The 24,124-nt window shown below is 43.3% G+C and overlaps 2 protein-coding genes across 2 annotated transcripts in view; one reads left to right on the top strand and one right to left on the bottom strand.

Moving 5' to 3' along the window:
• Positions 1 to 2,246: 2,246 nt before the first annotated feature.
• RNF10 (ring finger protein 10) lies at positions 2,247 to 22,561 on the bottom strand. The gene is made up of 17 exons (XM_073673504.1): positions 21,996 to 22,561; positions 20,239 to 20,423; positions 19,339 to 19,535; positions 18,166 to 18,256; positions 16,698 to 16,882; positions 10,535 to 10,671; positions 9,359 to 9,519; positions 7,050 to 7,166; positions 6,328 to 6,541; positions 6,121 to 6,254; positions 5,921 to 6,038; positions 5,687 to 5,788; positions 4,693 to 4,854; positions 4,497 to 4,582; positions 3,710 to 3,767; positions 3,117 to 3,269; positions 2,247 to 3,035 (listed from the first exon to the last, which is right to left on the bottom strand). The coding sequence occupies exons 1-17, from the start codon at positions 22,102 to 22,104 to the stop codon at positions 2,962 to 2,964; spliced, it is 2,283 nt and encodes a 760-aa protein (XP_073529605.1). The 5' UTR covers positions 22,105 to 22,561; the 3' UTR covers positions 2,247 to 2,961.
• Positions 22,551 to 24,124, top strand: part of COQ5 (coenzyme Q5, methyltransferase) — a 59,856-nt gene continuing 58,282 nt past the window's right edge. Inside the window, exon 1 of the mRNA XM_073673511.1 lies at positions 22,551 to 22,822. Coding sequence (XP_073529612.1) covers positions 22,669 to 22,822 — 154 coding nt within the window. The 5' untranslated portion in view covers positions 22,551 to 22,668. The remainder of the gene's footprint in view (positions 22,823 to 24,124) is intronic.

The raw sequence follows: 24,124 nt of genomic DNA, 5'->3' as shown, positions 1-24,124 counted from the left end.
CGGATTATTAAGTATCCTCAGCAACGGGGAGGGTTGAGATTGTAGATGGAATGTAAATCTTACTTTCCTCCAGATGCTCAGAGAGTGGAATGAAAATGGGGAAAATATAGTCACATTTTTAGGTAATTTGCCCACTGACCACAGGAGCCCTGGGAGTGAGTATGGCTCCAATAGTGAAGACTCAATTCCTACCCATCTGGGCACATTAGATTGAGCAGACACATCTGACAGCTGTGCCACTTGAGCTGCTTTGTAGTATAAGGAAAAGTTTGGCAGCGACACTCCTCCCAGGCTCCTGTGTAAAAACATAGTTTTCTGAGCGATTCTGGACTGCTTGTTGTTCCATATGAATTTATCTATCAGCGAATGTATCATGGAAAAGGTCCTATGAGGTATATTTATAGGGATGGTTCTAAAGAGGTAAAGAAATTTCGGGAGTGTGACCATTTTGATTGCATGTACTCTACCTAACCAAGAAAGTGACGGGGTGGACCATCTATTTAGGTCAGCTTTAAAACTTTGTATAAGAGTGGCGTAGTTCCATTTATAAAGTGTACCCTTTTCTTTCGTGAGGTTAATTCCCAAGTATGTAATGTAGTGTTCTTTTTTAGTAAAGCCAAAGTTTGATGTAATTTGTTCTTGCTGTGTTTGGGTCATATTGATGAATAGTGCCTCGGATTTCTCTATATTGATTTTGAGTCCTGAGATTTTTTCAAATGATTTGAGGAGGGAAAATAAATTGGGCAGGGATATTAAAGGCTGGGTAATGGATAGGAGAAGGTCATCTGCAAATGTGGACAACCCCTTTAAGGGTAATTGTTGTGTCTTGTAGTTGGGATTGTAGTGTATATTAATAAAGTTTGATAAAGTATAAACAAATTTTAATATATTTGTTGTGGTAGTTAATATAGTATTCTGTACAATTTATTGGTACCCCCAAGAGTGTATTAGATTTTGGTTATACAAATATAGGTTCCAATATCCAGTCTTTTCTAATACATTAAAGCCTGTGTCATCAGTTTTGGATCTACAGAAAGATTGGATGTTCGTTGAGCTGAATTCATCATCATCCGTCATTACTTTTGGTGTCTTGATAGACGCTGTCTGTGGTCTGGACTGCAGTGGGATTTTACAATGGCGAACTGGATTCCCTTGCTATTTTAGTAAATAGAGGATGTAATTGGCTACAGTCACACTAAGATTAGTACCCATCACACAGACCAACTTCCTTACATACCAATTAGGTAACAATAATGGTGCTTGCACCTCGGTTATTTCCTGTACTGATGTTTGGCATGTGCTTAGAGCCCTCTAAATATGTATGGTGAGCGTCCATATGTACTTTGTTATATTGTAACTACTTAGACACCACAGCCCCGATTCATCTTTATAAAGACTGACAATTTTCTCACAGGTCTTTAGGAGTAAATCGGCCATTTCTGATAAGTGCCATGTGCCTCGCCACAAATCTTACTCTAGTCATGGACTGGAGTAAGACTTCTGGCATAAAGAATTTCAAAGCTTGTCATGAATTAGACAAGCTGTGGAGTCGCACCACTCTGGCAGAGCTGGGAGAAACTGGCATGAAAACCCAAAGAGTTGCTACATTTTTGAGCAACTCCCAAGTTGAGCAGGTATTTTACGACTTTCCAAAGCAACAGACATCAGAATTCTGGCAAAATTGCTTTGAAGAATCTGACCCATGTATAAACACTGTATATGATTTTATTCATACTGATGTATTTACTAAAAATATTATGGATTTTTCTCACTAGTGTAATAACTACAAACATATTTTTGCAATTTGTAACACAACTATGACTAACTGGTCACATGCCCCACTAATATACATAGGCACATGATTTGTAGGGATGAGCGAGCATGCTCGGACACCGTTAACCGGGTGTGCTCGGATTTGACGCGTGCACTCTCTGATAACTCCATATCTGAGCATGCTCGCTCATCCTTAATTTGCAATCATGTCACAGTGCTTGATTAAGGCTTCAGTTGGGAAGTTGAGATGTTGCACTTTGGAGTGTTATTCATGCACCTGACTTTTCACTTGGACCCCTTGAGTGCCATCTCCATTTTTTTGCTTTTTTGATATATCGAGACGACTTTCCTTGGCTACCGGCCCCAGGAGGGATTGCATTACTGACTGAAGACTTTGCTGCAGTTTTTGGCTTGTTCCATAAGCGTATTTTTTTCCCTACAAGAAGTGCAAGGATTTCTACAAGAACCATTAGTAGTGACAGAACTTTTACAGTCATTTGATTTTTATGCATCCATCCAAAACATTAATTGGTTCAATATTTACCTATAATACTGTAACTTTAATTACAGATACAGTCTACTTATATATTTGGAGAGGCACAGATATGAAAAGGAATACTACAAGACAAGAGGCGCTAACTTCCAATTTCATTTATTGTTTAAACTACAGAGGGGGGGGGGGGGAGAAAAAAAAAAAAGTAAACTCCTCATCTCCCTTCACATAGAAGCCACAACCAGAGTGAAGTTGATTCTCAGGGGATGGGATAAAAACATTAAAATACTAAAAAAAAAAAAAAAAAAAAAGTGGTTAAGATTGTGATAATTCACTGGTCCATCCTTTTCATTATGCCAGATAAGCAGTGCAGGTACATTCAACATGGAAATGAGCCTGTCCATTCTATAGCTAGCTGAGCATGAACAAGCCTGCCCCTCAGACACTAGATTAGGATTATACAATCCTATACACCATGTATAACCCAGAAGCCTGGATTAGCACCGTGTAGGTAGAAATGGCTCAGACCAGATGAATTTCCATGAAAAGAAAAAATTGAAGAGCCCCACTCTAAGGGGGCAACAAATGAAGAAAAGAAAGTCTTCAACCATAAATACTGCTAAAGTTCATTATACCAAGCAATGTGCGCAAAAATAATGAAGGGAAGTTAGAACGAGGTCTTGGAAGTAGTCTGCTCATTTTGTGTGAACCACAGATGTACTGAATAGAAGTTTCTGTTGCTTCTTCTTTCTCTTTCCTCCTTTTTCAACTGCAAAAAAGGGAAATGTGAATTGAATAAACTAAGCCAACCCATGTGGATTAGACACCATATCTGGAATCCAGATCTTACCAGATGGTGCAGTTGGCAGTGCCGTGTCTAGCTTTAGAAAGGCTGCTTCCATGGCTTCACTGAAGGAGTTCTGGAAACTTGGTACTGGGACCCGCTCCGAGCAGTCACTCTCCCCATCACTGTCTGCAGGAGCTGTGCTTTTAACTGGATTTTCTGTGGATTAAAAGTAAAATGGTGACTATTGGTCAATTGCAGTGTATATAACCAGCGCCACCAATGCCCCCCCACCCACTCCCCTTTTTCACATTTTGGAGGTTAGTGAAGAGCGAAAACATCTATAGTATTGTCAATGTGTTATCCCCTAGAACAGGGTTCCCCAACTCCAGTCCTCAAGGCCCACCAACAGGTCATGTTTTCAGGATTTCCTTAGTATTACACAGGTGATAATTCCATCACCTGCACAGGCAATAATTCCATCACCTGAGCAATTCTAAGGAAATCCTGAAAACATGACCTGTTGGTGGGTCTTGAGGACTGGAGTTGGGGAACCCTGCCCTAGAAGCATTGTGCCTTACAGAGTGCTGTACTGGGTGGGTGCACTTGCCATGTGTATGAGCCCCAATCAAAATTGAAAGACGCGACTTAACACATACCTTTCTTTACAGCAACCTTTGGCCACAACTCTGACTTTGCTTTGCCAACCCTTAGCATCTACAAGAGAAAAAAAAAAAGAAGTTGGGATGGAGATATTTGAGTTGTCCGTGAGTGCCGGCCAGAGCGCTGAACGGCCTCCCATCTGATTAGTAGTTGTGGCTTGACGTCATGTAGCTCTACCAATCAGAGGCACCAGGGATGCAGTCAGGTAAGAGAAGGCTCGCAGGGTTCTGGTCCGACAGCTATGGACTACAGACTGGTTACACTGCATTCAGATTCTTTGTTGGGTGTTAGAGTAAGATTCCACTCTTTGCAATATAAAAAGAAGTTGCCACTCCAAAGTATTGTTGCAAAAATAAAATTTAACTTCACAATTCAGAAAATTCACAAAGAGGTTTCAGTCCAGAATAACTGACCTCTCAGACAAACAGACTGAGATCCAGAAAGTAAAGAAATTGTATCAGGCACTTCAGAAATGTGACCGCCATGGAATGTGCCAAAATGAGTGGTGAAGAGGAACGGATAAAGCAATGGAGTGTGTACAGACGCCTTTCCCACACTTTCTCAATCTCACAATCCATGTGTGTATTTGAAAGAGGTCTGTCAAACAGGACTGCAACGTTACTTTTTTTTTTTTTTAGGGGGGTTGAGGAAATAAGATTTACATTTTTAGTTTCAACTACCACTTTGGAGTGCTGAGTTCTTGGGTGTACTTTGGACTACCGGCATGGGAATTGGACCAGGGCTCTGCAAATCAATTTGCTCAACCCTACTGCACACACCAACCTGAGCAAAGGAAGGTGACCTGGCATCATCCTCAAGCATTCCATGGAAATCAATAGGGCTTTCAGCACCTTGACTAAAACTAGAGCCTTCATAAAGCAAGAACATAAATGAGAAAATTAGAAAAAGAAAATGTTTAGGTTAAAGGCAAAAAGGCAATGAAATATGGAAAAGAAAAAAAAAAGTGCACAATTCTTACTGGCTTGAGACGCTGGGCTACAGCTCAACTGAGTTGGTGTTACAGGACTCCTAGCGTCGGCAGTGGGCAGCACAGAAAGTGAACCAGGTACCAGGGGATCTGTTCCTGAACTCACTGCAGGGAACTGGTACAAATTTTCAAGTGCGATATGCATTTCTGGATCTGTAATCAATAAGTCTATTGTTAAATGTAATAGAAATATCAATGCCAACAAGGAACATACATTAAAACATGATATGAAAAGGAATGCATCACTCTGGTGATCAGCGGTAATTGCCAGGAAAAGCCTAATCTGGCTAGTCATATTGCTGTAAGGTTAAAGCAGCATTACACGTTGGCCATTAGTCTGCTAAGGGTGGGACATAGTTGTAGAGCATCTCCCATCTGTCATGTATATGCCAGTTAGAGAAATACAAGAATAGTGGATGTCTTCATGAGACAACCCCTTTAAAAAGCTCTTGTTCACATAGTTTTCCTGCCTATTTGTATGCTTCAATGTCAGAAACTAAGAAAGTTGTCCAGGCACCCCCCCCCCCCCTCAATCTGACATTCTTTGTGGCGCGACGCCTTTGTGGAGCATTGTGTATAGATCCTGTAATTATTGGGACCAGTGCACAATACCTGATGGGCGTTGGACAGTTGCCTTGTGTGGAGTGGCGATGTATGCCTGGACAACCCATTGCAGTGCGTCACTTGTTTTATCTGGGAATGTCAATGAATCTGGGACTAGCCCTACAATAATTGCGACTGGGGATAATATAGTATTACTTGCATGAAATGTGTTTGAATGACTATCTTTAATACATGGAAAGCAGTGCTTCACACTGCACCCCCACCTTGATCAAACTCATGCCAACCTTTTGAGTGTTTCATGGAAGAAATGATATTTTCATTACTTTTAATGTCACATTTTAAAAGTAATGAAAATTGGCAATTTTTGGGGGGATTTTACGGTTTAATCCACCACTGAGAGAAAAAAAAAATCTCAGCTTACATTTTCCTTGCTTTCTGTTCTCTTCAATCTCAATCCTTTTCTCTCTGCGTCGCTCATCTCGCTCTTTTCGCTGACGTAGCCTCCTTCGCTTTTCCACCTCAGCTAAACAATTTAACATGCAAGGTTCATTCTGACAAAGTGCAATGCTTTAACTACAGGGTCTATCTTTTCTTTAATTTTCCTTGCATTTTTTTTTAATGAACTCCCTTTTGTAGGAGTCTTTCTACATCTTACCAGAAAAGTAGGTTAGAGTTTCCTGTGAAACAGTCGGGGGTCCGAGTGACATCTCACAAATGCTGAATTCACAGGTAAGTGGAAGATGGCCCAGGTAACGGTGGCGCCTACGCACCTCCTGCAAGAGACACCGTAATATTTCGCAGTCAGCTCCAAACCATTACCACACATTTTCTTCTCAGTATATATTTTTCATTTACCTCAGTCACTGTGAAGCCGTCAATTTCAACCACATTAGCTGTAATAGTATCAGGACAACGTTCAAGACTGCCATATTCATGAACCAGGCATCGTACATTGACCGGGTGGAGATACACGTGCTGCCCATCCACAGCTACAAAGACAACAGTATTACATTTTATTTGCCAAGGAACACACAATTTGTTAAAACATATGCCTGCACTCACCTTGGTAGAAGTAGTAGTAATATGGGTTTGCAAGTTGTCCAGATTCTGAAGGAACAGCTTCTTGAGGACTGTCTGGAGTTGGATCATCTGCAGGGGCAAAGTCACAGTCCTCGGCCAACAATGGTTCCACATCTGCAGAAACTGGGGCCGCACAAAGTTCCTCATCTACTGGATCAACAATCTCATCATCGAAAGCGGAGAAGTACTGCACCACCTTAGAAAGGTTATAAAAGGAGGTGTTCAATAACATTCACTAGGGGCATTGTATTCTACTGTTCTAGAAAAGTTACACTTCATTGGTATTCTTCTCAAATGCTACTTGGCAGATTCATACTAGTGACGAACATTTCCAAATGTGAATTTAGCCATGTTTGAAGTGAAAAGGTAGTTCCAACGCTATATAAAATCATATAAAAAAGTATTGACACCCTGTGCAGGTTATTGTAGATTACGCCTTGGAAGCGGCTGACCATATTTTGTTCCCTTTGATACCCAATGCTGCCTTTTCTTTTAGAACTTCTCTTTATTCTCACTTCCTCCATTTCCAGTTTTTGTCATCTACAAAGACAGTTTTATTTTTTGAACCAATTGAACCCACAAGTCATGAATATCTTATGTTGTGGAGCTCAGTTTTGTGATTTACTTTGTTGGATTTGTACTATGTAATGCCAGAAATTAAGAAAAGTCAATAGTTGAGATTTTTTTTTTTAGTAGCCACTTACCTTACTATCCAAGCATGGATTTGCGTCTTCCATCTTTGTCTCCAACTTCAAAGTCTCCATTGAAGCTGCAACTGCTACAACTTGATGCTTTGGAGCCTGAAGACTTTCCTGACGATCCTGCCAGAAGTTTGAACAGAAATGTAGGGTAAGTTATTATACACAGCATATTTTTCAGACAATAACAATGTGGTTGTGGGATTTTCATCATCTCATCCATAGTCAGTCTGCAGTGAAAAACAATCAGTGCTGTGGATTCGAAATCTGAAATGTGTCATTTTAGGACGCAGATCTCAGCCTTTGCAAAAGTAAAAGTTGAATTGCATGGAAAACAGTAACTGCAGTTATCCACATTGGAAATTCTGCATTATATGCGGAGGACCTGTTTTTATTTGTTAAAAATTTTAATACTTCACTCTCCGCTGTAATGGAAAGTATTGAGAGAGTTGGGTTATTTTCAGGACTGACTAAACTGGTCAAAATCAGTTTTACTCTTTGGATAATGGACACTTTGAATTAGTGTACTATGGAATATCTGAAATATTTTCCAGAACCAAATACTTGAGCATTCGCATCACAAGAGAATCTCAGTCCTTTAGTGACTAAGATGAAGAGTAAAGTTAATGCCTAGGGAATAGGACTGCTGTCCGCACTGGGCAGAACGAACCTAATCAAATGTGCCTAATGCCCTGCGTTTCACACATTTTCCACAGCTCTCCCATATGGATTCCTATGAACAGGTTTTGAAGAATGCACAAAATTTTCAGAGACTTCGTTTGGAAGACAGGCATTCCTAGAATTAAATAGGAAAAACTGCATTTTTCAAAAGATCAAGGGGGATTAGCGCTGCCATATATCTGGGGCTATTTCCTAGCTTCCCAATTTCAACACTTTAGCGGGTGGGCCCTGGAGGGAAAGCATGAAGCCATTAGGGGAGCAAAAATTTCTAGAGCTTCTGGAATCTCAAATTTAAGGGTTGCTCAAGATGACTCACTTTCTTATACATAAAATGTGGCAAATTTGTAAAAATCTGCTTGTATTGAAGACTTGCTCTAAATATACCCCTATTTGGGACAACCCCTGTCTAAGGGAACTTCCACATTTGGAGGGATTTGAAAATTAGAAAAGACAGGGGCTGAAATAAGTGTTACAATTATATGTAGCTGGATGTTTTTTTGTTCATTTGAAAGAAAAGTTCAATCTGAGCAACTGAGTTTTAAAAATATCTACAACTAAGACATGCTATTAAAATTCAGGAAAATATCTTGGACCTTACTCTCTCATAATGGGGTGCTAGATTTTGTGGTATGTGCTAAAGGCACTAAGGGGGTTGATTTCATAACTATACAAGTCTGTTGCTGAAATTCTGGGAGACCCCATGGCCTTGGTTAAAGCTAGGTGGGAGAGATGGGGGAAACATTTCTATGGAGGAGAGGGAGGATATCCTTGAATGGACAGGAAAGATCTTGATTAATACAGCCCAGGGAAGAGCTCCGCTATTACTACATAGAGTGTATGGGACCCTCAAGACATTATGTAAAATGGGCTTTAGAAGAGATTATAGGTGTTTAAGATGTAGGGAGAAAGGAGTGGACTTAATACATATGTTCTGGTCCTGTCACCAATTGCCCTAGTTATGGGGAAATGTCAGAAAGTTAGTCTCGGACATTTATGGGCTCCAGATTCCACTCAATCCCAAGACATGTATTCTGGGCCTTGCTGGAGGCAAGGTAGGTTCAACTCCAACTCAACTGGCCATAAGCAAAATATTCTACCAAGTCAGGAAGTCCATAGCCAAGAATTGCTAGCAAAGGATTCCCCGCCAATAGATGAAATAACCTGGTGTTTGAATCACACAATACTGATGGAAAAAAAGTTATGTATTAAAAAGGGGAGCAATGGCTAAATTTGGCAAGTAATCGGGCAACTGGATTAGATACACTGGGTTGGTATCTGAGAAGCTAGTGAGGGATGTAATCTTCACTTTATTAACACTTTAATATTTACTGAATACATGTTTTGATGTGCAGAGTGTAAGGGGGAGTTCGTTGGTATTATGGAGGGAGACAGGCAAGTGGGTTAAACTTGTTTCTTTGTAAAATGCAAATGCTTGTGTGCATTAAATATGCGAGAGAAGTACAATGATCACATTTTCTTTAAATGTTTCTTGTTACTCTTGATGAATGGTTAAATAAATGTTTAATTAAAGAACAAACTGCCAACAGGTTCCCTTTAAAATACCCACCCGCCTTCCCCCCACTCCCTGACAAATAGTGACTAACTACTGTGCATATTTAGTCATCGTGTCGCACCTTCAACTCCTGGATGGCAGCTTCTATAAAACAAGCTTCGGGGGTCTCCCCCTCGATGCTGTACTGCTCCAGCAGGGAAGCCTTCTCCGCTGAAATCACTTGATTGAAGATCTGGTCTCTCGATGCCAGAAGAAGCTTGGAGAACATGATATGTTCCTCATCTAGTTAAAAATAATCATTTAAGATGGAAAAAAAAAAATTGATAGTTTAGCAATTACACTTGTGGAAAGGGTCAGAAAACAAAACCAAACCAGTCCCAATAATAGATGCATGTATGAAACTTATGCCCCTGTATGGTAGATTGAAGCTAAATGCTCCAGAAATGAGGCACAATTTGAAGCCATTTCATGACTTGCACCAAATAAGGCACGACTTAGCAAAAAAAAAAATGTGTGGCTTAAAGGGGTTGGCCCACAGATAGTTAATTTTAATCAATAAATCTTTGATTTAAAAAAAAAAAAACAACAAATTGATGTGCTAAAAATAAAAATGTTCCTGTGCTGAGAATGTTATAAATGTGCCCCTGCTGTGTACTGTGTAATGGCTGTGTCTGACCGTACAGGAACATGGTCTGATCATACCACAGCTCCTGGGCAGGGGAGAAAGAAGAGTATACAGATATAGCCGGGGAACGCAGATGATTCTTTGAGGCAAAACATTATTTAAGAACAGTCAGGTAAATGTTTCACCTCACAGAAGTTAGCAGCTGTGATCCCGTGCTGACCTGTCTGTATACTCTTTTGCTTCCTCCGCTGCCCAGGAGCTGTGGTATGATCAGATCATGTTCCAGCACAGTGAGACACAGCCATTACACAGCACACAGCAGGGGCACATTTATAAGATTATCTCAGCACAGGGACATTATATCACATTATTCTTCTAAGATCTATTGATTAAAATTTAATTTGGTCGGGGAAAACCCCTTTAAAATGTGACGCTGTACGTGCAAAAATAATAATGGCATTAAAGTTTGAGCAAATTTCTGTCACAGTAAGCAACAAGTAAGCACTATAAACTTCAACCAGACAGTCTAAATATGCTTAAGTTTGTTAAAGATGAACCAATGTGATAATTCATGCACATTAAGAAAGTCTAATCTAAATATACAGAGTGCTGTAAGAATTACAATTGATAAATATCCCCCCAGTGTCTGCAGACAAAATGTGGATTACTTACCTCCCAAATGAACAGGCTCATCCAGTTTTATCCACTTAGACTTAGGCATAGCCATGAGCACACCCTTCTCTCTCCTCATCAGCTGCATTGTAATGGTGTCACCGACGGAATAAAGTTGTCGTTCTGTGGCAACAACACTGCAAACAAACCAAATTAAATGAGAATCAAGAGCGTCTTTTTTTTGTCCCTATGAGCTTCAAACATTAGAAAACTTGAGCAGTCCGAGGCATGTATTCTCCTTAGTTTCCTTACTTCCTTGTTTCTAACAGGGTGGGCTCCCCTCATTGAGTGACTGCTCTAGTGAGCAGAACTATAGTATTAGTAAAACTAAGCTCAGCACAAGTTCTGCTTTAACACATTCAGCCATCTGTGCTTTATTCTAAGTCTACACTAAGGCTATGTGCCCACGATGCAGAAATGCTCCGTATTTTTTCCTGAGCGTTTCTGCATCTCCCTGGCAGAAAAAACACATGCGGACTGTACACGAGGATTCCTGCCAGGGACATGCGGATGTGAAGCGTTCTTCACTTGCATTTCTGCATGCAGGTTAACAAGAGCTTTCCAAGCGATTTTAGCATCACTTGGAAAGTGCTTGTCAACTTGGTCACACTATATAAATCCATGCAATCGGCATGGATTTATATACTGTGACCTTAAAGAATGGTAAAAAATAAAAAAATAAATCTATACTTACCTTCCGATGGCCCCCGGTGTCTTGCCGGCAGCTCGCGGTACACTACACTGAAGGACCTGCCGTCACATGACTATGAAGTCAGCGCAGGTCCTTCAGTCCACCGCAAGCTGCCGGCAAGTGAAGACAAGGAGACTGGGGGCCATCAGAAGATAAATATAATAATTTATTTATTTTTATTTTTTTTACAGGTTCTATGGTACCCGGGTCCAGAGAAGGAGTCTCCTCTCCTCCAGACCCGGGTACCATCCGCACATTGAAACGCTTGGATTCCACATGTACAGATGCAGTGATGCGTAATCCATGCGTTCCAATGCAAGTCAATGGCGATGGAAACGCAGCGCTTCCGCAAAATAATTGGTAGTGCTGCGTTTTTTCCCGCAATAACCCGCAGCGGAAATTTCCGCAGCATGTGCACAGCACATGCGGATTATCATTGGGGAACATGGCAGGCCTTCTACCATGAGTTTTAAGCGTTTCTGCAGCGTTTTCGCCGCTGCTTAAACGCATCGTGGGCACACAGCCTTATCCCTGTTTTAAACATTAAGATAAGGCATTTGAACAAGCACCCAGTGATCGGAGACCAGCTGTGAGCTGCAGGGCTGGTGATTTATAACTGCATCTCTTCAGAAGAAGAAGAGAGGCGAGCAGCTAACTGCTGTATAGAAATCAATGGGCTGGGGAGAGCAGACTGGGATGTTAAGAGGTAACCTCTCTCCTGCAATGTAACTGCTGTGAAACTAGCTCATTGCAGGAGAATGACAGCAGATAAGCAAGTTTGCAATGGACTGTTTCTATTTTCATGCTTTAATTAAAAGGAAACCTGTCAGGTCCCCCCTGCACTCCAATCCATCAGCATTCAGCTATATGTGATTATACCCTCTCCTTATCCATCCCTGTATAACATAATTCTGTTAAATACTTTAAAAAAATAGAATTCGATTTACCGGTAATTCGGTTTCTAATAACCCACCATGACAACACACAGGAGGATGTAACCCCACCCTAATAGGTACAGGGAATATGAAGAGGTTTAAATAGCCCCTCCCACATCCTCCCTCCAGTGTTATTAGAAAGGACCACAAGAGTATAGATGCTTCAAATTAATTTTTATTTCTACTGCTCCGACTGTTGTAGAAACAATACGCGAGGGGGAGGGAATTACCCGTGCTGTTGTGGTGGGTTATTAGAAACCGAATTACCGGTAAGTCTAATTCTATTTTCTCTAATAACCCCCCACGACAACACACAGGAGGTATACCAAAGATATACTAGGGAGGGTCAACAACCTGAAGGACCTTCCTTCCGAAGGCTAAATCTCCAACAGACAGATGTAGTCTGTAGTGTTTGGAGAAAGTATGAATCGAGGACCACATAGCAGCTCTGCAAATCTGTTCGATGGATGCGCAGGCTTTTTCAGCCCAGGAGACAGATATCTCCCTTGTAGAATGGGCCTTGAGCTTTGCTGGAGGAGGTAGATCCTGGATCTGGTAAGCCTCTGTAATCGCCCTCTTAATCCAGTTGACTATTGTGGATTTTGCTGCCTTCTTTTCTTTGTCTGGACCTTGTGTATGGACAAATAGGTTCTTGTCTTTACTTCCTTCTTCCGTTTCCTGAAGATAGTGCAGTACTATTCTCCAAACATCCAGAGTGTGGAATTCCATTTCTTTGTCTTGGGTTGTCACAAAATGATGGAAGAATTATCTCCTCAGATCTGTGGAAATTTGAGACCACCTTCGGTAGAAATGAAGGGTCAAGTCGGAAAATTAGACGATCTTCCAGGATTCTCAGGTAGTCTTCGTTGACTGAAAGGGCCAGTAGTTCACACTCTTTCTGGCTGTAGTTACTAGTTACTGCAACCAGGAAAGCAGTTTTCCAGGTCAGCCTGTCCAGTCTTATGGTTGATAAGGGCTCAAAGGGTGGAAGGGTTAACCCCTTCAGAACAATGTTAAGGTCCCAGGGGGGAATCAAGTCTGTTACTCTAGGGTGGATGCGGGTAGCTGCTGTCAAATCTCTTCACCCACTGATGTTCAGCTAGGCTTTGATCAAAGTATGAGCTTAACGCTGCTACCTGGACCTTAAGATTACTAGGTCTCAGACCTTTGTCCAGACCTTCTTGTAGAAAATCTAGAATCTGTGCTACATCGGCCCTATGAGGGTCTGGGTGAGTGGGCGCATACCACTTTAAGAAGGTCTTCCAGATCTTATGGTAAATGGTGTTTGTTACAGGTTTCCGGCTCTTCCAGAGAGTTTTGAGGACTTTCTCTGAGAGGCCTCTTGTCTTTAATATCAGGAATTCAGAAGCCAGGCAGCTTGGTGTAGTCTCTCGGGATCCGGATGGTGAATTTATCCCTGGAGAAGGAGATCTCTGATGGGAGGAAGAATTAGAGGGCTCTCCACACTCAGACTGGTTAACGTCCCAAACCACCTTCTTTTTGGCCAAAGAAGCCACTAGGATTACTCGGATCCCTTTGGTCCTTATCTTTTGTAAGGTTTTTGAAAGGATAGGCAGTGGGGGAAAGGCATATGCTAGTTTGAATTCCCATTGGTGAGCGAACGCATCCACGCCCAGGCAAGGGTCATTTGGATCCAGGGAGAAATATTGAGGTACCTTCGCGTTCTGGTGTCCGGCAAAGATCTACCTCTGGATAGCCCCATCTCTCGACTAACATCTGGAAGACATCTGTGTTTAGGCTCCACTCTCCTAGATGAATCTTTGTTCTGCTTAAGAAATCGGCCTGGACGTTGACTGAACCTTGGATATGAAGAGCTGACAGGGATAGATGTTCTTCGGCCCAGGAAAATATTCTCGCAGAGACTGCTTTTAAGATTTCGTGCCTTGTGTCCCCCTTGATGACAAAGGTGGGCTACTCTGGTGATATTGTCTGAAAATATCTGTATGTGGGTTTTCTGGACTAGAGGCTCTGCTGCTCTGAGGACTTCTTCTACAGCCTTTAATTCTCTGAAATTTGATGAGCGCTGGCTCACCTCTTTGGTCCATATACCCTGGAATAGCTCTTGGGAGACTATGGCTCCCCATCCCTTCCCGCTGGCATCCACTCTTATGGTTACTAGCGGATTCTGGATCCATGGTACTCCTCTGTTCAGCTTCTTCACACTCAGCCACCAGAATAGAGAGGTTTTTACCCGTGGTGGTATAGGAATTCTGTTCAGAGACAGTGAAGATCCATCCCAATTCGTAAGGATGTGGGTCTGTAATGTTCGGGTATGTGCCTGAGCCCAGGCCACCATCTGGATACAGGATGTCATAGACCCGAGGACTGACATGGCATCTCTCAATGATACTGATCTCCTGCTTCTTAGGACATTGATCTTTGCTTTTAGCATGACCTGTTTTTGTTTGGGCAGAAATGACATCTGGCTGTGGGAATCCAATAGTACTCCTACAAACATTTTTGTCATCAGACATGGTTTTGTCCTACCTACAGATGTCTTCCTGTCCAAGGCTCCTTTATGGGTGACTGAACCAGCACCTTCCTCTGATTAGAGGGCTCCTCCCCCAGTGTCCAGGTTATGACAGGTGTGATCATCAGCGGCCATCACCGCTCTTTTCCCTCCTTGCGTCTGCTACGCTCCACAGTGGAACGCATAATCGCCAGGAGTGACATCATCCACAGTCCGATGTCACGGCGTGCACTCCACATCCTGGAGATCGGCATCGCCCGCGCATCCAGAGGGGGGAGGAGAAGGAGATGGGCCGGAGAGCTCAAAGGCCTCCGGCCAGAAGATCCTTCAGATCTTGCCTGAGGGCGCGGACTGGAAGAAGGGGGTCCCGAATCTGGAGGAGACTGGAGCAGCGCATGTGAGGAGGAGAGGTAAACCGCTCTATCCTCCGCTGCCCGGCTTGTAGTTTTCTCCCCAGTGCCTGTCGTCGGCCCAGCACACCGGGGATGACCTCTTCATCCCTGTTAGAGACAGGAAATAACACTGGAGGGAGGATGTTGGAGGAGCCATTTAAACCTCTTCATATTTCCTGTCCCTATTAGTGTGGGGTTACATCCTCCTGTGTGCTGTCGTGGGGGGTAATTAGAGAAAAAAGCATTTATAACTTCCGCTTTCCCTATGCCAATGAGGGCTTTGACTAGTTGATGGGGTGCTAGTTCCCCAGACTAGTCAGCCCTTGTTTCATATTATCACGCCCCTGTGGGTGTGATAACAATTTGCACGAGTGGAGTCATCGCCACTCATGCAAATCTGCCCAGGTGAACCACTCATTCCAGCAGAGTCACTGCGTCTCTGAAGCAGTGTTCCCAGGTTCAGAGGCGCGCACAATGCATGTCTGGAAGTTCAGAAGATAGCTTCCACTCACGTGCGGTGCATCTCTGAAACCAGGTGTACGCAGGAATGAGCGGCGCACGTGCGCAGATTTGCATTAGGGATGGGTAGGGAGGGAGTTTTATCACACATAGCTGAATGCTGATGGAATGGCGCACCTGACAGGTTCCCTTTAAAGCAATTACATTTTTAATTGCACCCATTTAGAAGATTTTTCTAGTTTTGCCAAAATAACATCCATCCTAAAATATCTCCAAGTTTTTCTTACAGTAATGCCCATTTCACCATGGCACACTACAGGGTATGTCAGTAGTCTTGTCATGATGAAACTATATTTGATAGGCTGCACAGCACTGACGCAATGAGTTATCCATAGCTTTTGACTCCCATTTTTCATCTCCCTCAGCGCTGTGACTATAATCCCCATAATGGTAAATTTATCCGCCCTTTGACGAGTGCCACCTGCTCTACCAGCCAAGTTGCCATACAGTCAATGCTCGCTCTTCAAAAATGAGATGTACAATAGTGTTTAAAGAGCATGACATCACAGCTGATTCAACAGCAGCCTCTTCTAGTTATACAGCAGCACTAGAGGGAGCATTCCTTGGATGCCCTTTTGCACATCAGGCTACTGGCCAAAGCAAGTAAATAGGATCATTTTTGTCAACTTGCATTTTTTTTTTTTAAACAAATTTTACACTTGGAAACCAGCACCTCTAAAACGCTTTGAATCGATCTTGGGAGTTCCCAGAACCCATACCCACTTAGTGGAACCAAGAACAAGCTCTGCAATGCAAAGTCATACTATGTTCTGCCCACAGGCTTACATTGGGACCCATAGTTAGAAATTTCCCTATCAAATATGATGAATTCTATGAGTAGTTTACGTTAGCGTCACTGACATGATCTATAACAATGTATGTGGTTTTTCCAGCACAGATCTCTTTAAACTTTTATTTAGGTTGTGAAGGTCGTAAAACCACATGGATAACATTAGTCTCCTTGCCCTATGTTTATATGGGTAGGAGCGATTAGTGTCATTTAATGCCTCTGAATTGATGTGAAATTGAAGACAAAATGCTACATAATGCACAAAAAGTTTAAACTTACATTTCTATTCAGAATATCAGTTACACCTACAGTTACAGCCCCCTCTGTGCCATCAATAAGCATTACCTTTTCAGGTCTTTTTTCACAATTGAGCTGTAGCATATTGGACATCGACTCCAGTCCTTTTCACTCAGCGATAGGTAGTGCAATATGCAGGCCCAGCAGTAAATGTGTCCACAGCGAGTGATCTTTGCAGCAATAGGGGGATACAGACATATAGGACAAGATGGCACTTCATGACTGGAAATGCGCTAAAACAGGCACAAAACAATTAGGAATTTGTACAGCATATAAAGTTATCAGTCTTTACATGACTGGTGTGGCATTTATGTATGCAGTCTTATGCAAATCAGGTGTCAATGAATTAGAAACCGGTCACCTGCTCAAAACTTCCCTCTCTAACCCTAAAAAGATTGTCTAGACTTGTGATAATAGTCTGCAGCCACTGACTGCAGACTTGAACCCTCACACTGAAAGCAACGCACACTGTCAGGATTCTCTGGAGCTTACAGTAAGAGCGGGCAGTCACGTGACCACAAGTATGCGATTGGCATACTTCTGACTAGATGTGCTCTGCCATCGCTCAATACAAGGGAATAGAGTCAAGCCCAGCACGTCTAGTTGACACGTTACTGCATGTACGCAAATGGATTACCTGCCGTCACGTGACCATGCGCGCCTGCCACCGGCAGCGGAGAATCATGACAGCGCGTGGAGAGTGTGCTTGAGGATTCAAAGATGTAGTCATGTGGTGACTGTAAACTCATCTCGAACCTGGGCAACCCCTTTAATGCAGTTCATTCATGGTGATACTACAGGCACACTTCCCATGCAATCGCCGATATCACAACTGCTACTCCCAGTAAACGAAGCGATACATTGCTAAAATCAGGGTCTATTCCTACATTATGCTCCTCTCAGATGAGTGCCATGCTGATACCTGCTGCACATGAGGCAATCATGGTTGGTATTTAAGGACGTCTGAGTCACAATACACCCCTCCCTCAGGAAGAAGCCCACACGAAACGCACGTCAGGGGGATTCCATGTGTATTTAGCCTGAAAGTAGCTGACAACTATATCAAATGCTGACCTTACTGCACTATATGACATATGAGAATTGTTTATGTTGCTTTAACATTTTTCATGTATTTACCAAAAAGTGACCCTTATTCTGAGTACTGAAAAGTGGTCTTTGCACTTTAGGTAGTAAAGCAGGTTTCATTACAGCATGTAGCCTATGCAATATTATGAATTCCTCAGTATTAAGATAATATTTATTGCATCATGGCACTTTTTTGTTCATTCCCTACGCAAGAACTGATAATCAAGGTGTATTAAGATTCAACCTTGGATTATAAATGAAATAATTATCCTGTCAGCTCTTATGTACATACTCCATATAAGTAAAATTACCTTTATTACACCAATTCTTTTTTGGGGGGTTGACTATATTATACATCCCAGGGTCTTATATACACACACACACATATTTAATTGATACATGCTAAATTAGTGTACATAGTACTACTTACCACTTGCTCCACCAGATCCCAGCTAACAAGAGTGTCTGGATCAGTGAAATGCACGCTGTAATCATGATCATCGGACACCACAAACTGGCAGCTAGAACAAAAGCATGAATGCATGGAGCGAGATTAGCACAGAGTCTACACATAGCAACTGACAACTCAGAAAGGAGGCAATGAACTGGCCGGCAACACAGATCAGATCACCCAAGACACAACTTACCATTCACAGCTGTATTTTGCATCATGAGAATACAAGATAGAGACATGGATACATTTTGTTAAATGACAAAACAAAAACAAATAAAACAGGTATTGTAGAGTATTTAAAGGGGGGGTCCAGTGAAAACAAATTATAAACTACCCCCAAGATAATTTTTTAATTTATCAGTGGGGGTCCGACAGAACAGGGAACTTTTATTCCTGTTAAAATTATGCCGCAGTGTACATTCTTGATCGCTGCTCCATTTTCATCTTATAGGACTTATGAGCGCTGTGTGTTTGGCTTTTTCCAGCAGCCTCAGATTAAATGGAGCAGAGATAGTACATTGGATCTGCAGCTCTATATTCTAATAGGGATAAAAATTGCTCGTCAGGGAATACTTCCCTTTGAGTCCCAGAGGTCAGACCCCTGCTGATTAGCAAGTTATCTTGTTTTCTCCTTTTGGTATGTCCCAATAATTATAGGCAGACAGCCGTGGCATTCATATGACCTGTGGGTGTATAGCAATATTAGGGACTGTGAAAATGAGATGCATGCCTGTGATGCAAACAAAGTGGGTTATAATAGTGCCCGTATGCACTGATGAGCTTTGATCACACAACATAAGAACTTAACATTCTCTTTGATCTCGGCTGTAGCCATGCTACCTGTGATCATGCTGGCCAAGCGGCAGTCCCACGTGATCACAATTATACAGGAAGCCAACATCCCTTGATGAAAATGTAAGTCATAGATGGGAGAGAAGAGGTTAAAGAGGATCCTAAAATATACCATAGTGATAGACATGCTTCTTAAAGGAATTCTCCAGCACCACTCACTTCCACATTGGGAGGTGAGCGGCCTAATGACATCACGCTGTCACACAGCTGCCGAGATGTGCGCACAACCAGCAGGCGTGTACCCGTGTTTTACTATAATCAACATGAGAAACCCTTTAATTGCCTGTCAGAACTTACTTGGCTTGTAAAAACAACTCCTTGTTAAATGGCTTGTGGCCCCATTTGTTTCTTCTGCTCCAGTTTCCGGGTCCATCTCTATGCACACCAGGATGACCACGTGGTTCATATGTAAAGTTTAACAAGTGGTTCAAGCTGATTTTCTTAGGTCCTGAATACTGTGCTGGGCTGAACTCTGCCCGTTGAATTTCTGCTACCTGCCAACAATAGTGTCAGTTTTCAGATTGAAATATATCATATGCTGTATACCTAGGAACTGAACCTGGGACTATGGGGGCCAAGGTGATTAAAGGGGTTACTTGGAGCTTTATAATTGATGGCCTAACCTTGGCACCACCAATCAGCTGTTTGAAGAGAACTTGGCACTTTGTACTTTTATTAGCGGCAGTAGGTGGTATTACAGCTCAGGTCAAAAGTGGACAGTTTTTGCTCTGATTTTATATCTGCTGCTCTCCAAAATATCCCTTCCCCACACCCCAAAGCCCACCATATGGCTCTATAGACAGGGCCCATTTTATTACAAAGGGACGTGGCTCAGTGATTATGATTATGCAGCGCAGTCTAGAGACACCCCAGATAATTATATGAGCCATCTTCCTAAGACACCATAAACATTAAAACTATAAAAAAAAATAAATAAAAAAAATAAAAAAAAATAGAAAAAAAATATATATACAAGAGTAAAAACTCTTGACTTGGTAAAAGGTTTTCTTTAAATGAGACAAACTAATAACATGCACCCCACAACACGAAGTGGTGACTGCTAACTAATAAAAGGCACACATGGATCACCAGACCAAAAATAACTGATCAGAGGCGATGCTGAGCCTTGTACCCCAACTGATACTATACCGATGAGCCAGTTTTAAAGGAACCTGAAAACCCCCATCTGCTTCTTACCTCTTCTCTTCTTCCATATGTGTATTGTTTTGAGACTCCTCTTTGAGGGGGAACCTTGTTAAAAGTCTTGCTTTTCTGTGCACCGGGGCGGCGGGTCTGACTGGCAAAGCTCTCATTTTTGGGGTAAGAATTTTCCCGTTTGCGGCTGCCATAGCGTGGCTTTGAGCTGCTGCCATTTTTTCCATCTTAAATTTAGAAACAGTGAAATATTAGTAACATTGAACACAAGCTACAAATAAACGTTTGGATATGTGAAACCTCAGCAAGAACCGGAACACGACTGTAGTAACCAGTAGTAGACAAAATAGCTCCTATTACCCCATCAACCTGTCGATAGAAACACCTGTATCACCAAATGTGTTCATTTTAGAAAATACAAGGATTTTTTCTAAATCTAAGCATCAGTGTAAGCTATAGTCCTTCACATCCACTGTGCCAGGCCCGCCACACTACAAATCCCATCAGTGTCCGATAAGTTCCATTAACTTAACGTCCATTGTTTTGCATGCAGAACAGCCAAGTGTTTAAAGATCGTATGAAGCCATAACGGCTAGTGCGGGGAAACAATTGTACTGTGAATATTCATTTCTTTATCTCCAGTTTAAAGGAAACCTGTCATGTAAAAAGACGCTATTAACCTGCAGATATGGAGTTAATCTGCAGGTCAATAGCGTTCTGATACTGTGCGGCACTGAGAGCCCCGCTGCCGGGAGCAAATAAGTTTTTACTCCCCCTGACAGTGTTCGCCGTTCAAAGGGGTAGCGCCGGCATGGTTTCAGTCACTGCTCTATGTAGAGTCGCTGTAACTGCACCCCCATCACTGACTGCTGGGGGGGCACCACCCCATGACTGAAAGAGCGAGTCTGCCAGAAGGAATAGAGTTAATATCCTCCCGGCAGTGGGGCTCTCAGTGCAGCAGCTGCACGTGTCAGGACCCTATTAACTTGCAGATTAACCCCTTATCTGCAGGTTAATACTGTTATTTTACATGACTGGTATCCTTTAAAATGGAGATAAAGTAATGTACCTATTAACCTGCAGATTAACGCCGCTATTTTACATGGCAGGTTCACTTTAACTTGAAGTAAACAAGTGACAGGAGACAGCCAGGGTGGTGACGCTATCCGTGACAGCACGACTGGGTGGAGTAATTCCAGGCTTTCCCATGTATGATCAGATTACACGGGGTAACACACAGCCGGCCAGAGTCCAACAAGCCGTCACTGTACTTGCTGCGTAACTAGTAGATCTAATCAGATCACGCTCTCCCATTGCCTCATACACTCAGGACCCCACATCTACAGGGCAGACCCCATATGGTATTTTACCAGATCAGGTGTGAGTTACGGCTAATAGATTAGGGTTCTAACTTGAGGTGGCAAGAATTGATCAGGTAATGTGTAACCGATGGACAGGAGCCCTGAGAACCTCGCTCCCCGGTCAGCAGCCCTCGTCATTAGCCGACTTGGGGCACCATCATCAAGTGACACTGCACCAGGCTGGGGATGGCGGGAGTTAGGAGGAGGGTCTCTGGGCTCTTGTCCAGTGGTCACAGATTACTGATGTAGTTGTTCACTCAGGTCCTGCAATTCGATTGGCAGATATATGGCCACTACCGCCACAGGGCTGTCAGCTGGTAAGAGGTTGTCAGGCAGATATCGGTCACTGGTTGCAGATGATCTGATCCTGATGGCACTGACCAGGCGACTCCCCAGGACGGAGGAAGCAGCCGCACACAGGCGGCACAGGCTCATTACCGTTCTTGGCCTTAGAGTCCCCGGACGGCCCGGCAGAGCCCGCACGGTTCTGGGTTTTGCCGGTGTTGTTGGATCCGGGATCCATGTCTGCGGCTGAGCTCAGCGGCATAGGCCGCACGGGCAGCGGGGATAGCACCGAGCAGGGGCCGGCTGGGGGCCAGGAGCATGGCGTTCAGAAGCGGCGGGGAACGGAGAGCGGGATTCATGGCGACATCTTGATATCCAACCCAGGAAAGAAAAGAAAAAGAACAAGGAAGCCGGAAGGAAGAGGCTGCGGCTGGAGGGAGCGCGGGCCTCACCGGAGGCGAACAGGGAGTCGGGCGCTGTGGGCCCGCTACACCGCGCAACTCAGGCCCAGCTGTCCTCGTAGTATGGGGGAAGGCGGAGAGTCCGGAGCCCCAGGGAGCGGGTGGACCCGGGTGATGGGAGTCCGGTGGGGACTCGCTGATCTGCTCGGTGGAGGATTCCCCCTGCTCCCGTGAAGGGGCAAACAACCGAGGCCGCTTCTGTAATGGCGAATGGCCGCCTGACAGTGTCACGTCCCCGTATGACGAGCTTTTATACCAGGGGGTGTGGCTCCGCACCGGGACTTCTGGGACATGTAGTTTTTTGGCCTGTTATTCTGTGTAGAGCGCAACTCGCTGCAGAGGTCACCGGGGCTGGGGGTACGAGTATGGCGGCTGCTATCAAGTGTGCCAGCCGCCGGTGCCTGCCCTCATGGAGGGATGTGAGGCTCGGCTGGCAGCGCCCGCTCCACGCACAGGGCCCCGGCCGGGAGACGCACTTCGGTTTCCAGACGGTACCGGAAGAGGAGAAGGGGGAGAGAGGTAACGAGCTGTATAACGGAAAGCTGCTGGGTGTACGGGGAACACAGGGTGCATATAGATGGCATAGGGGTATGCATGGCTATAGTATGTAGGGGTGTATATAGGGGTATGCATGGCTATAGTATGTAGGGGTATGCATGGCTATAGTATGTAGGGGTGTATGTAGGGGTATGCATGGCTATAGTATGTAGGGGTGTATATAGGGGTATACATGGCTATAGTATGTAGGGGTGTATATAGGGTATACATGGCTATAGTATGTAGGGGTGTATATAGGGTATGCATGGCTATAGTATGTAGGGGTGTATATAGGGGTATGCATGGCTATAGTATGTAGGGGTATGCATGGCTATAGTATGTAGGGGTGTATATAGGGGTATGCATGGCTATAGTATGTAGGGGTATGCATGGCTATAGTATGTAGGGGTGTATATAGGGGTATGCATGGCTATAGTATGTAGGGGTGTATGTAGGGGTATGCATGGCTATAGTATGTAGGGGTGTATGTAGGGGTATGCATGGCTATAGTATGTAGGGGTGTATATAGGGGTATACATGGCTATAGTATGTAGGGGTGTATATAGGGTATACATGGCTATAGTATGTAGGGGTGTATATAGGGTATGCATGGCTATAGTATGTAGGGGTGTATATAGGGGTATGCATGGCTATAGTATGTAGGGGTATGCATGGCTATAGTATGTAGGGGTGTATATAGGGTATACATGGCTATAGTATGTAGGGGTATGCATGGCTATAGTATGTAGGGGTGTATATAGGGGTATGCGTGGCTATAGTATGTAGGGGTATATACAGGGGTATGCATGGCTATAGTATGTAGGGGTGTATATAGGGGTATGCGTGGCTATAGTATGTAGGGGTGTATATAGGGGTATGCGTGGCTATAGTATGTAGGGGTGTATACAGGGGTATGCATGGCCATAGTATGTAGGGGTGTATACAGGGGTATGCATGGCTATAGTATGTAGGGGTGTATACAGGGGTATGCATGGCTATAGTATGTAGGGGTGTACAGTGCCTACAAGTAGTATTCAACCCCCTGCAGATTTAGCTGGTTTGATAAGATGCAAATAAGTTAGAGCCTTCAAACTGCAAACGAGAGTAGGTTTTATGAACAGAAGCATAAATCTTACAAACCAAAAAGTTTTGTTGCTCGGTTGAATTTTATTAAATTTTAAACATAAAAGTGTGGGTCAATTATTATACAACCCCTATGTTTAATATTTTGTGGAATAACCCTTGTTTGCAATTACAGCTAATAATCGTCTTTTATAAGACCTG

This window comes from Phyllobates terribilis, unplaced genomic scaffold (genome assembly GCF_046119375.1).
Source record: "Phyllobates terribilis strain yellow unplaced genomic scaffold, ASM4611937v1 Scaffold_1__5_contigs__length_1240528914, whole genome shotgun sequence".
In the NCBI taxonomy this organism is placed as follows: Eukaryota; Metazoa; Chordata; class Amphibia; order Anura; family Dendrobatidae; genus Phyllobates; species Phyllobates terribilis.
Note: the sequence above shows the minus strand (reverse complement) of the source record. Positions and strands in the feature narration are given on the sequence as shown.

Bases quoted from the DNA above. Each gene is read 5' to 3' on its own strand.
- RNF10 (XM_073673504.1), bottom strand. From the start codon at position 22,104: ATGCCGCTGAGCTCAGCCGCAGACATGGATCCCGGATCCAACAACACC. The intron at 18,257-19,338 runs GTAAGTTCTGAC...CTTTTGTTCTAG, and splicing joins GAGTTGTTTTTACAAGCCAA to CTGCCAGTTTGTGGTGTCCG. The intron at 5,789-5,920 runs GTAAGATGTAGA...TAAATTGTTTAG, and splicing joins AACTCTAACCTACTTTTCTG to CTGAGGTGGAAAAGCGAAGG.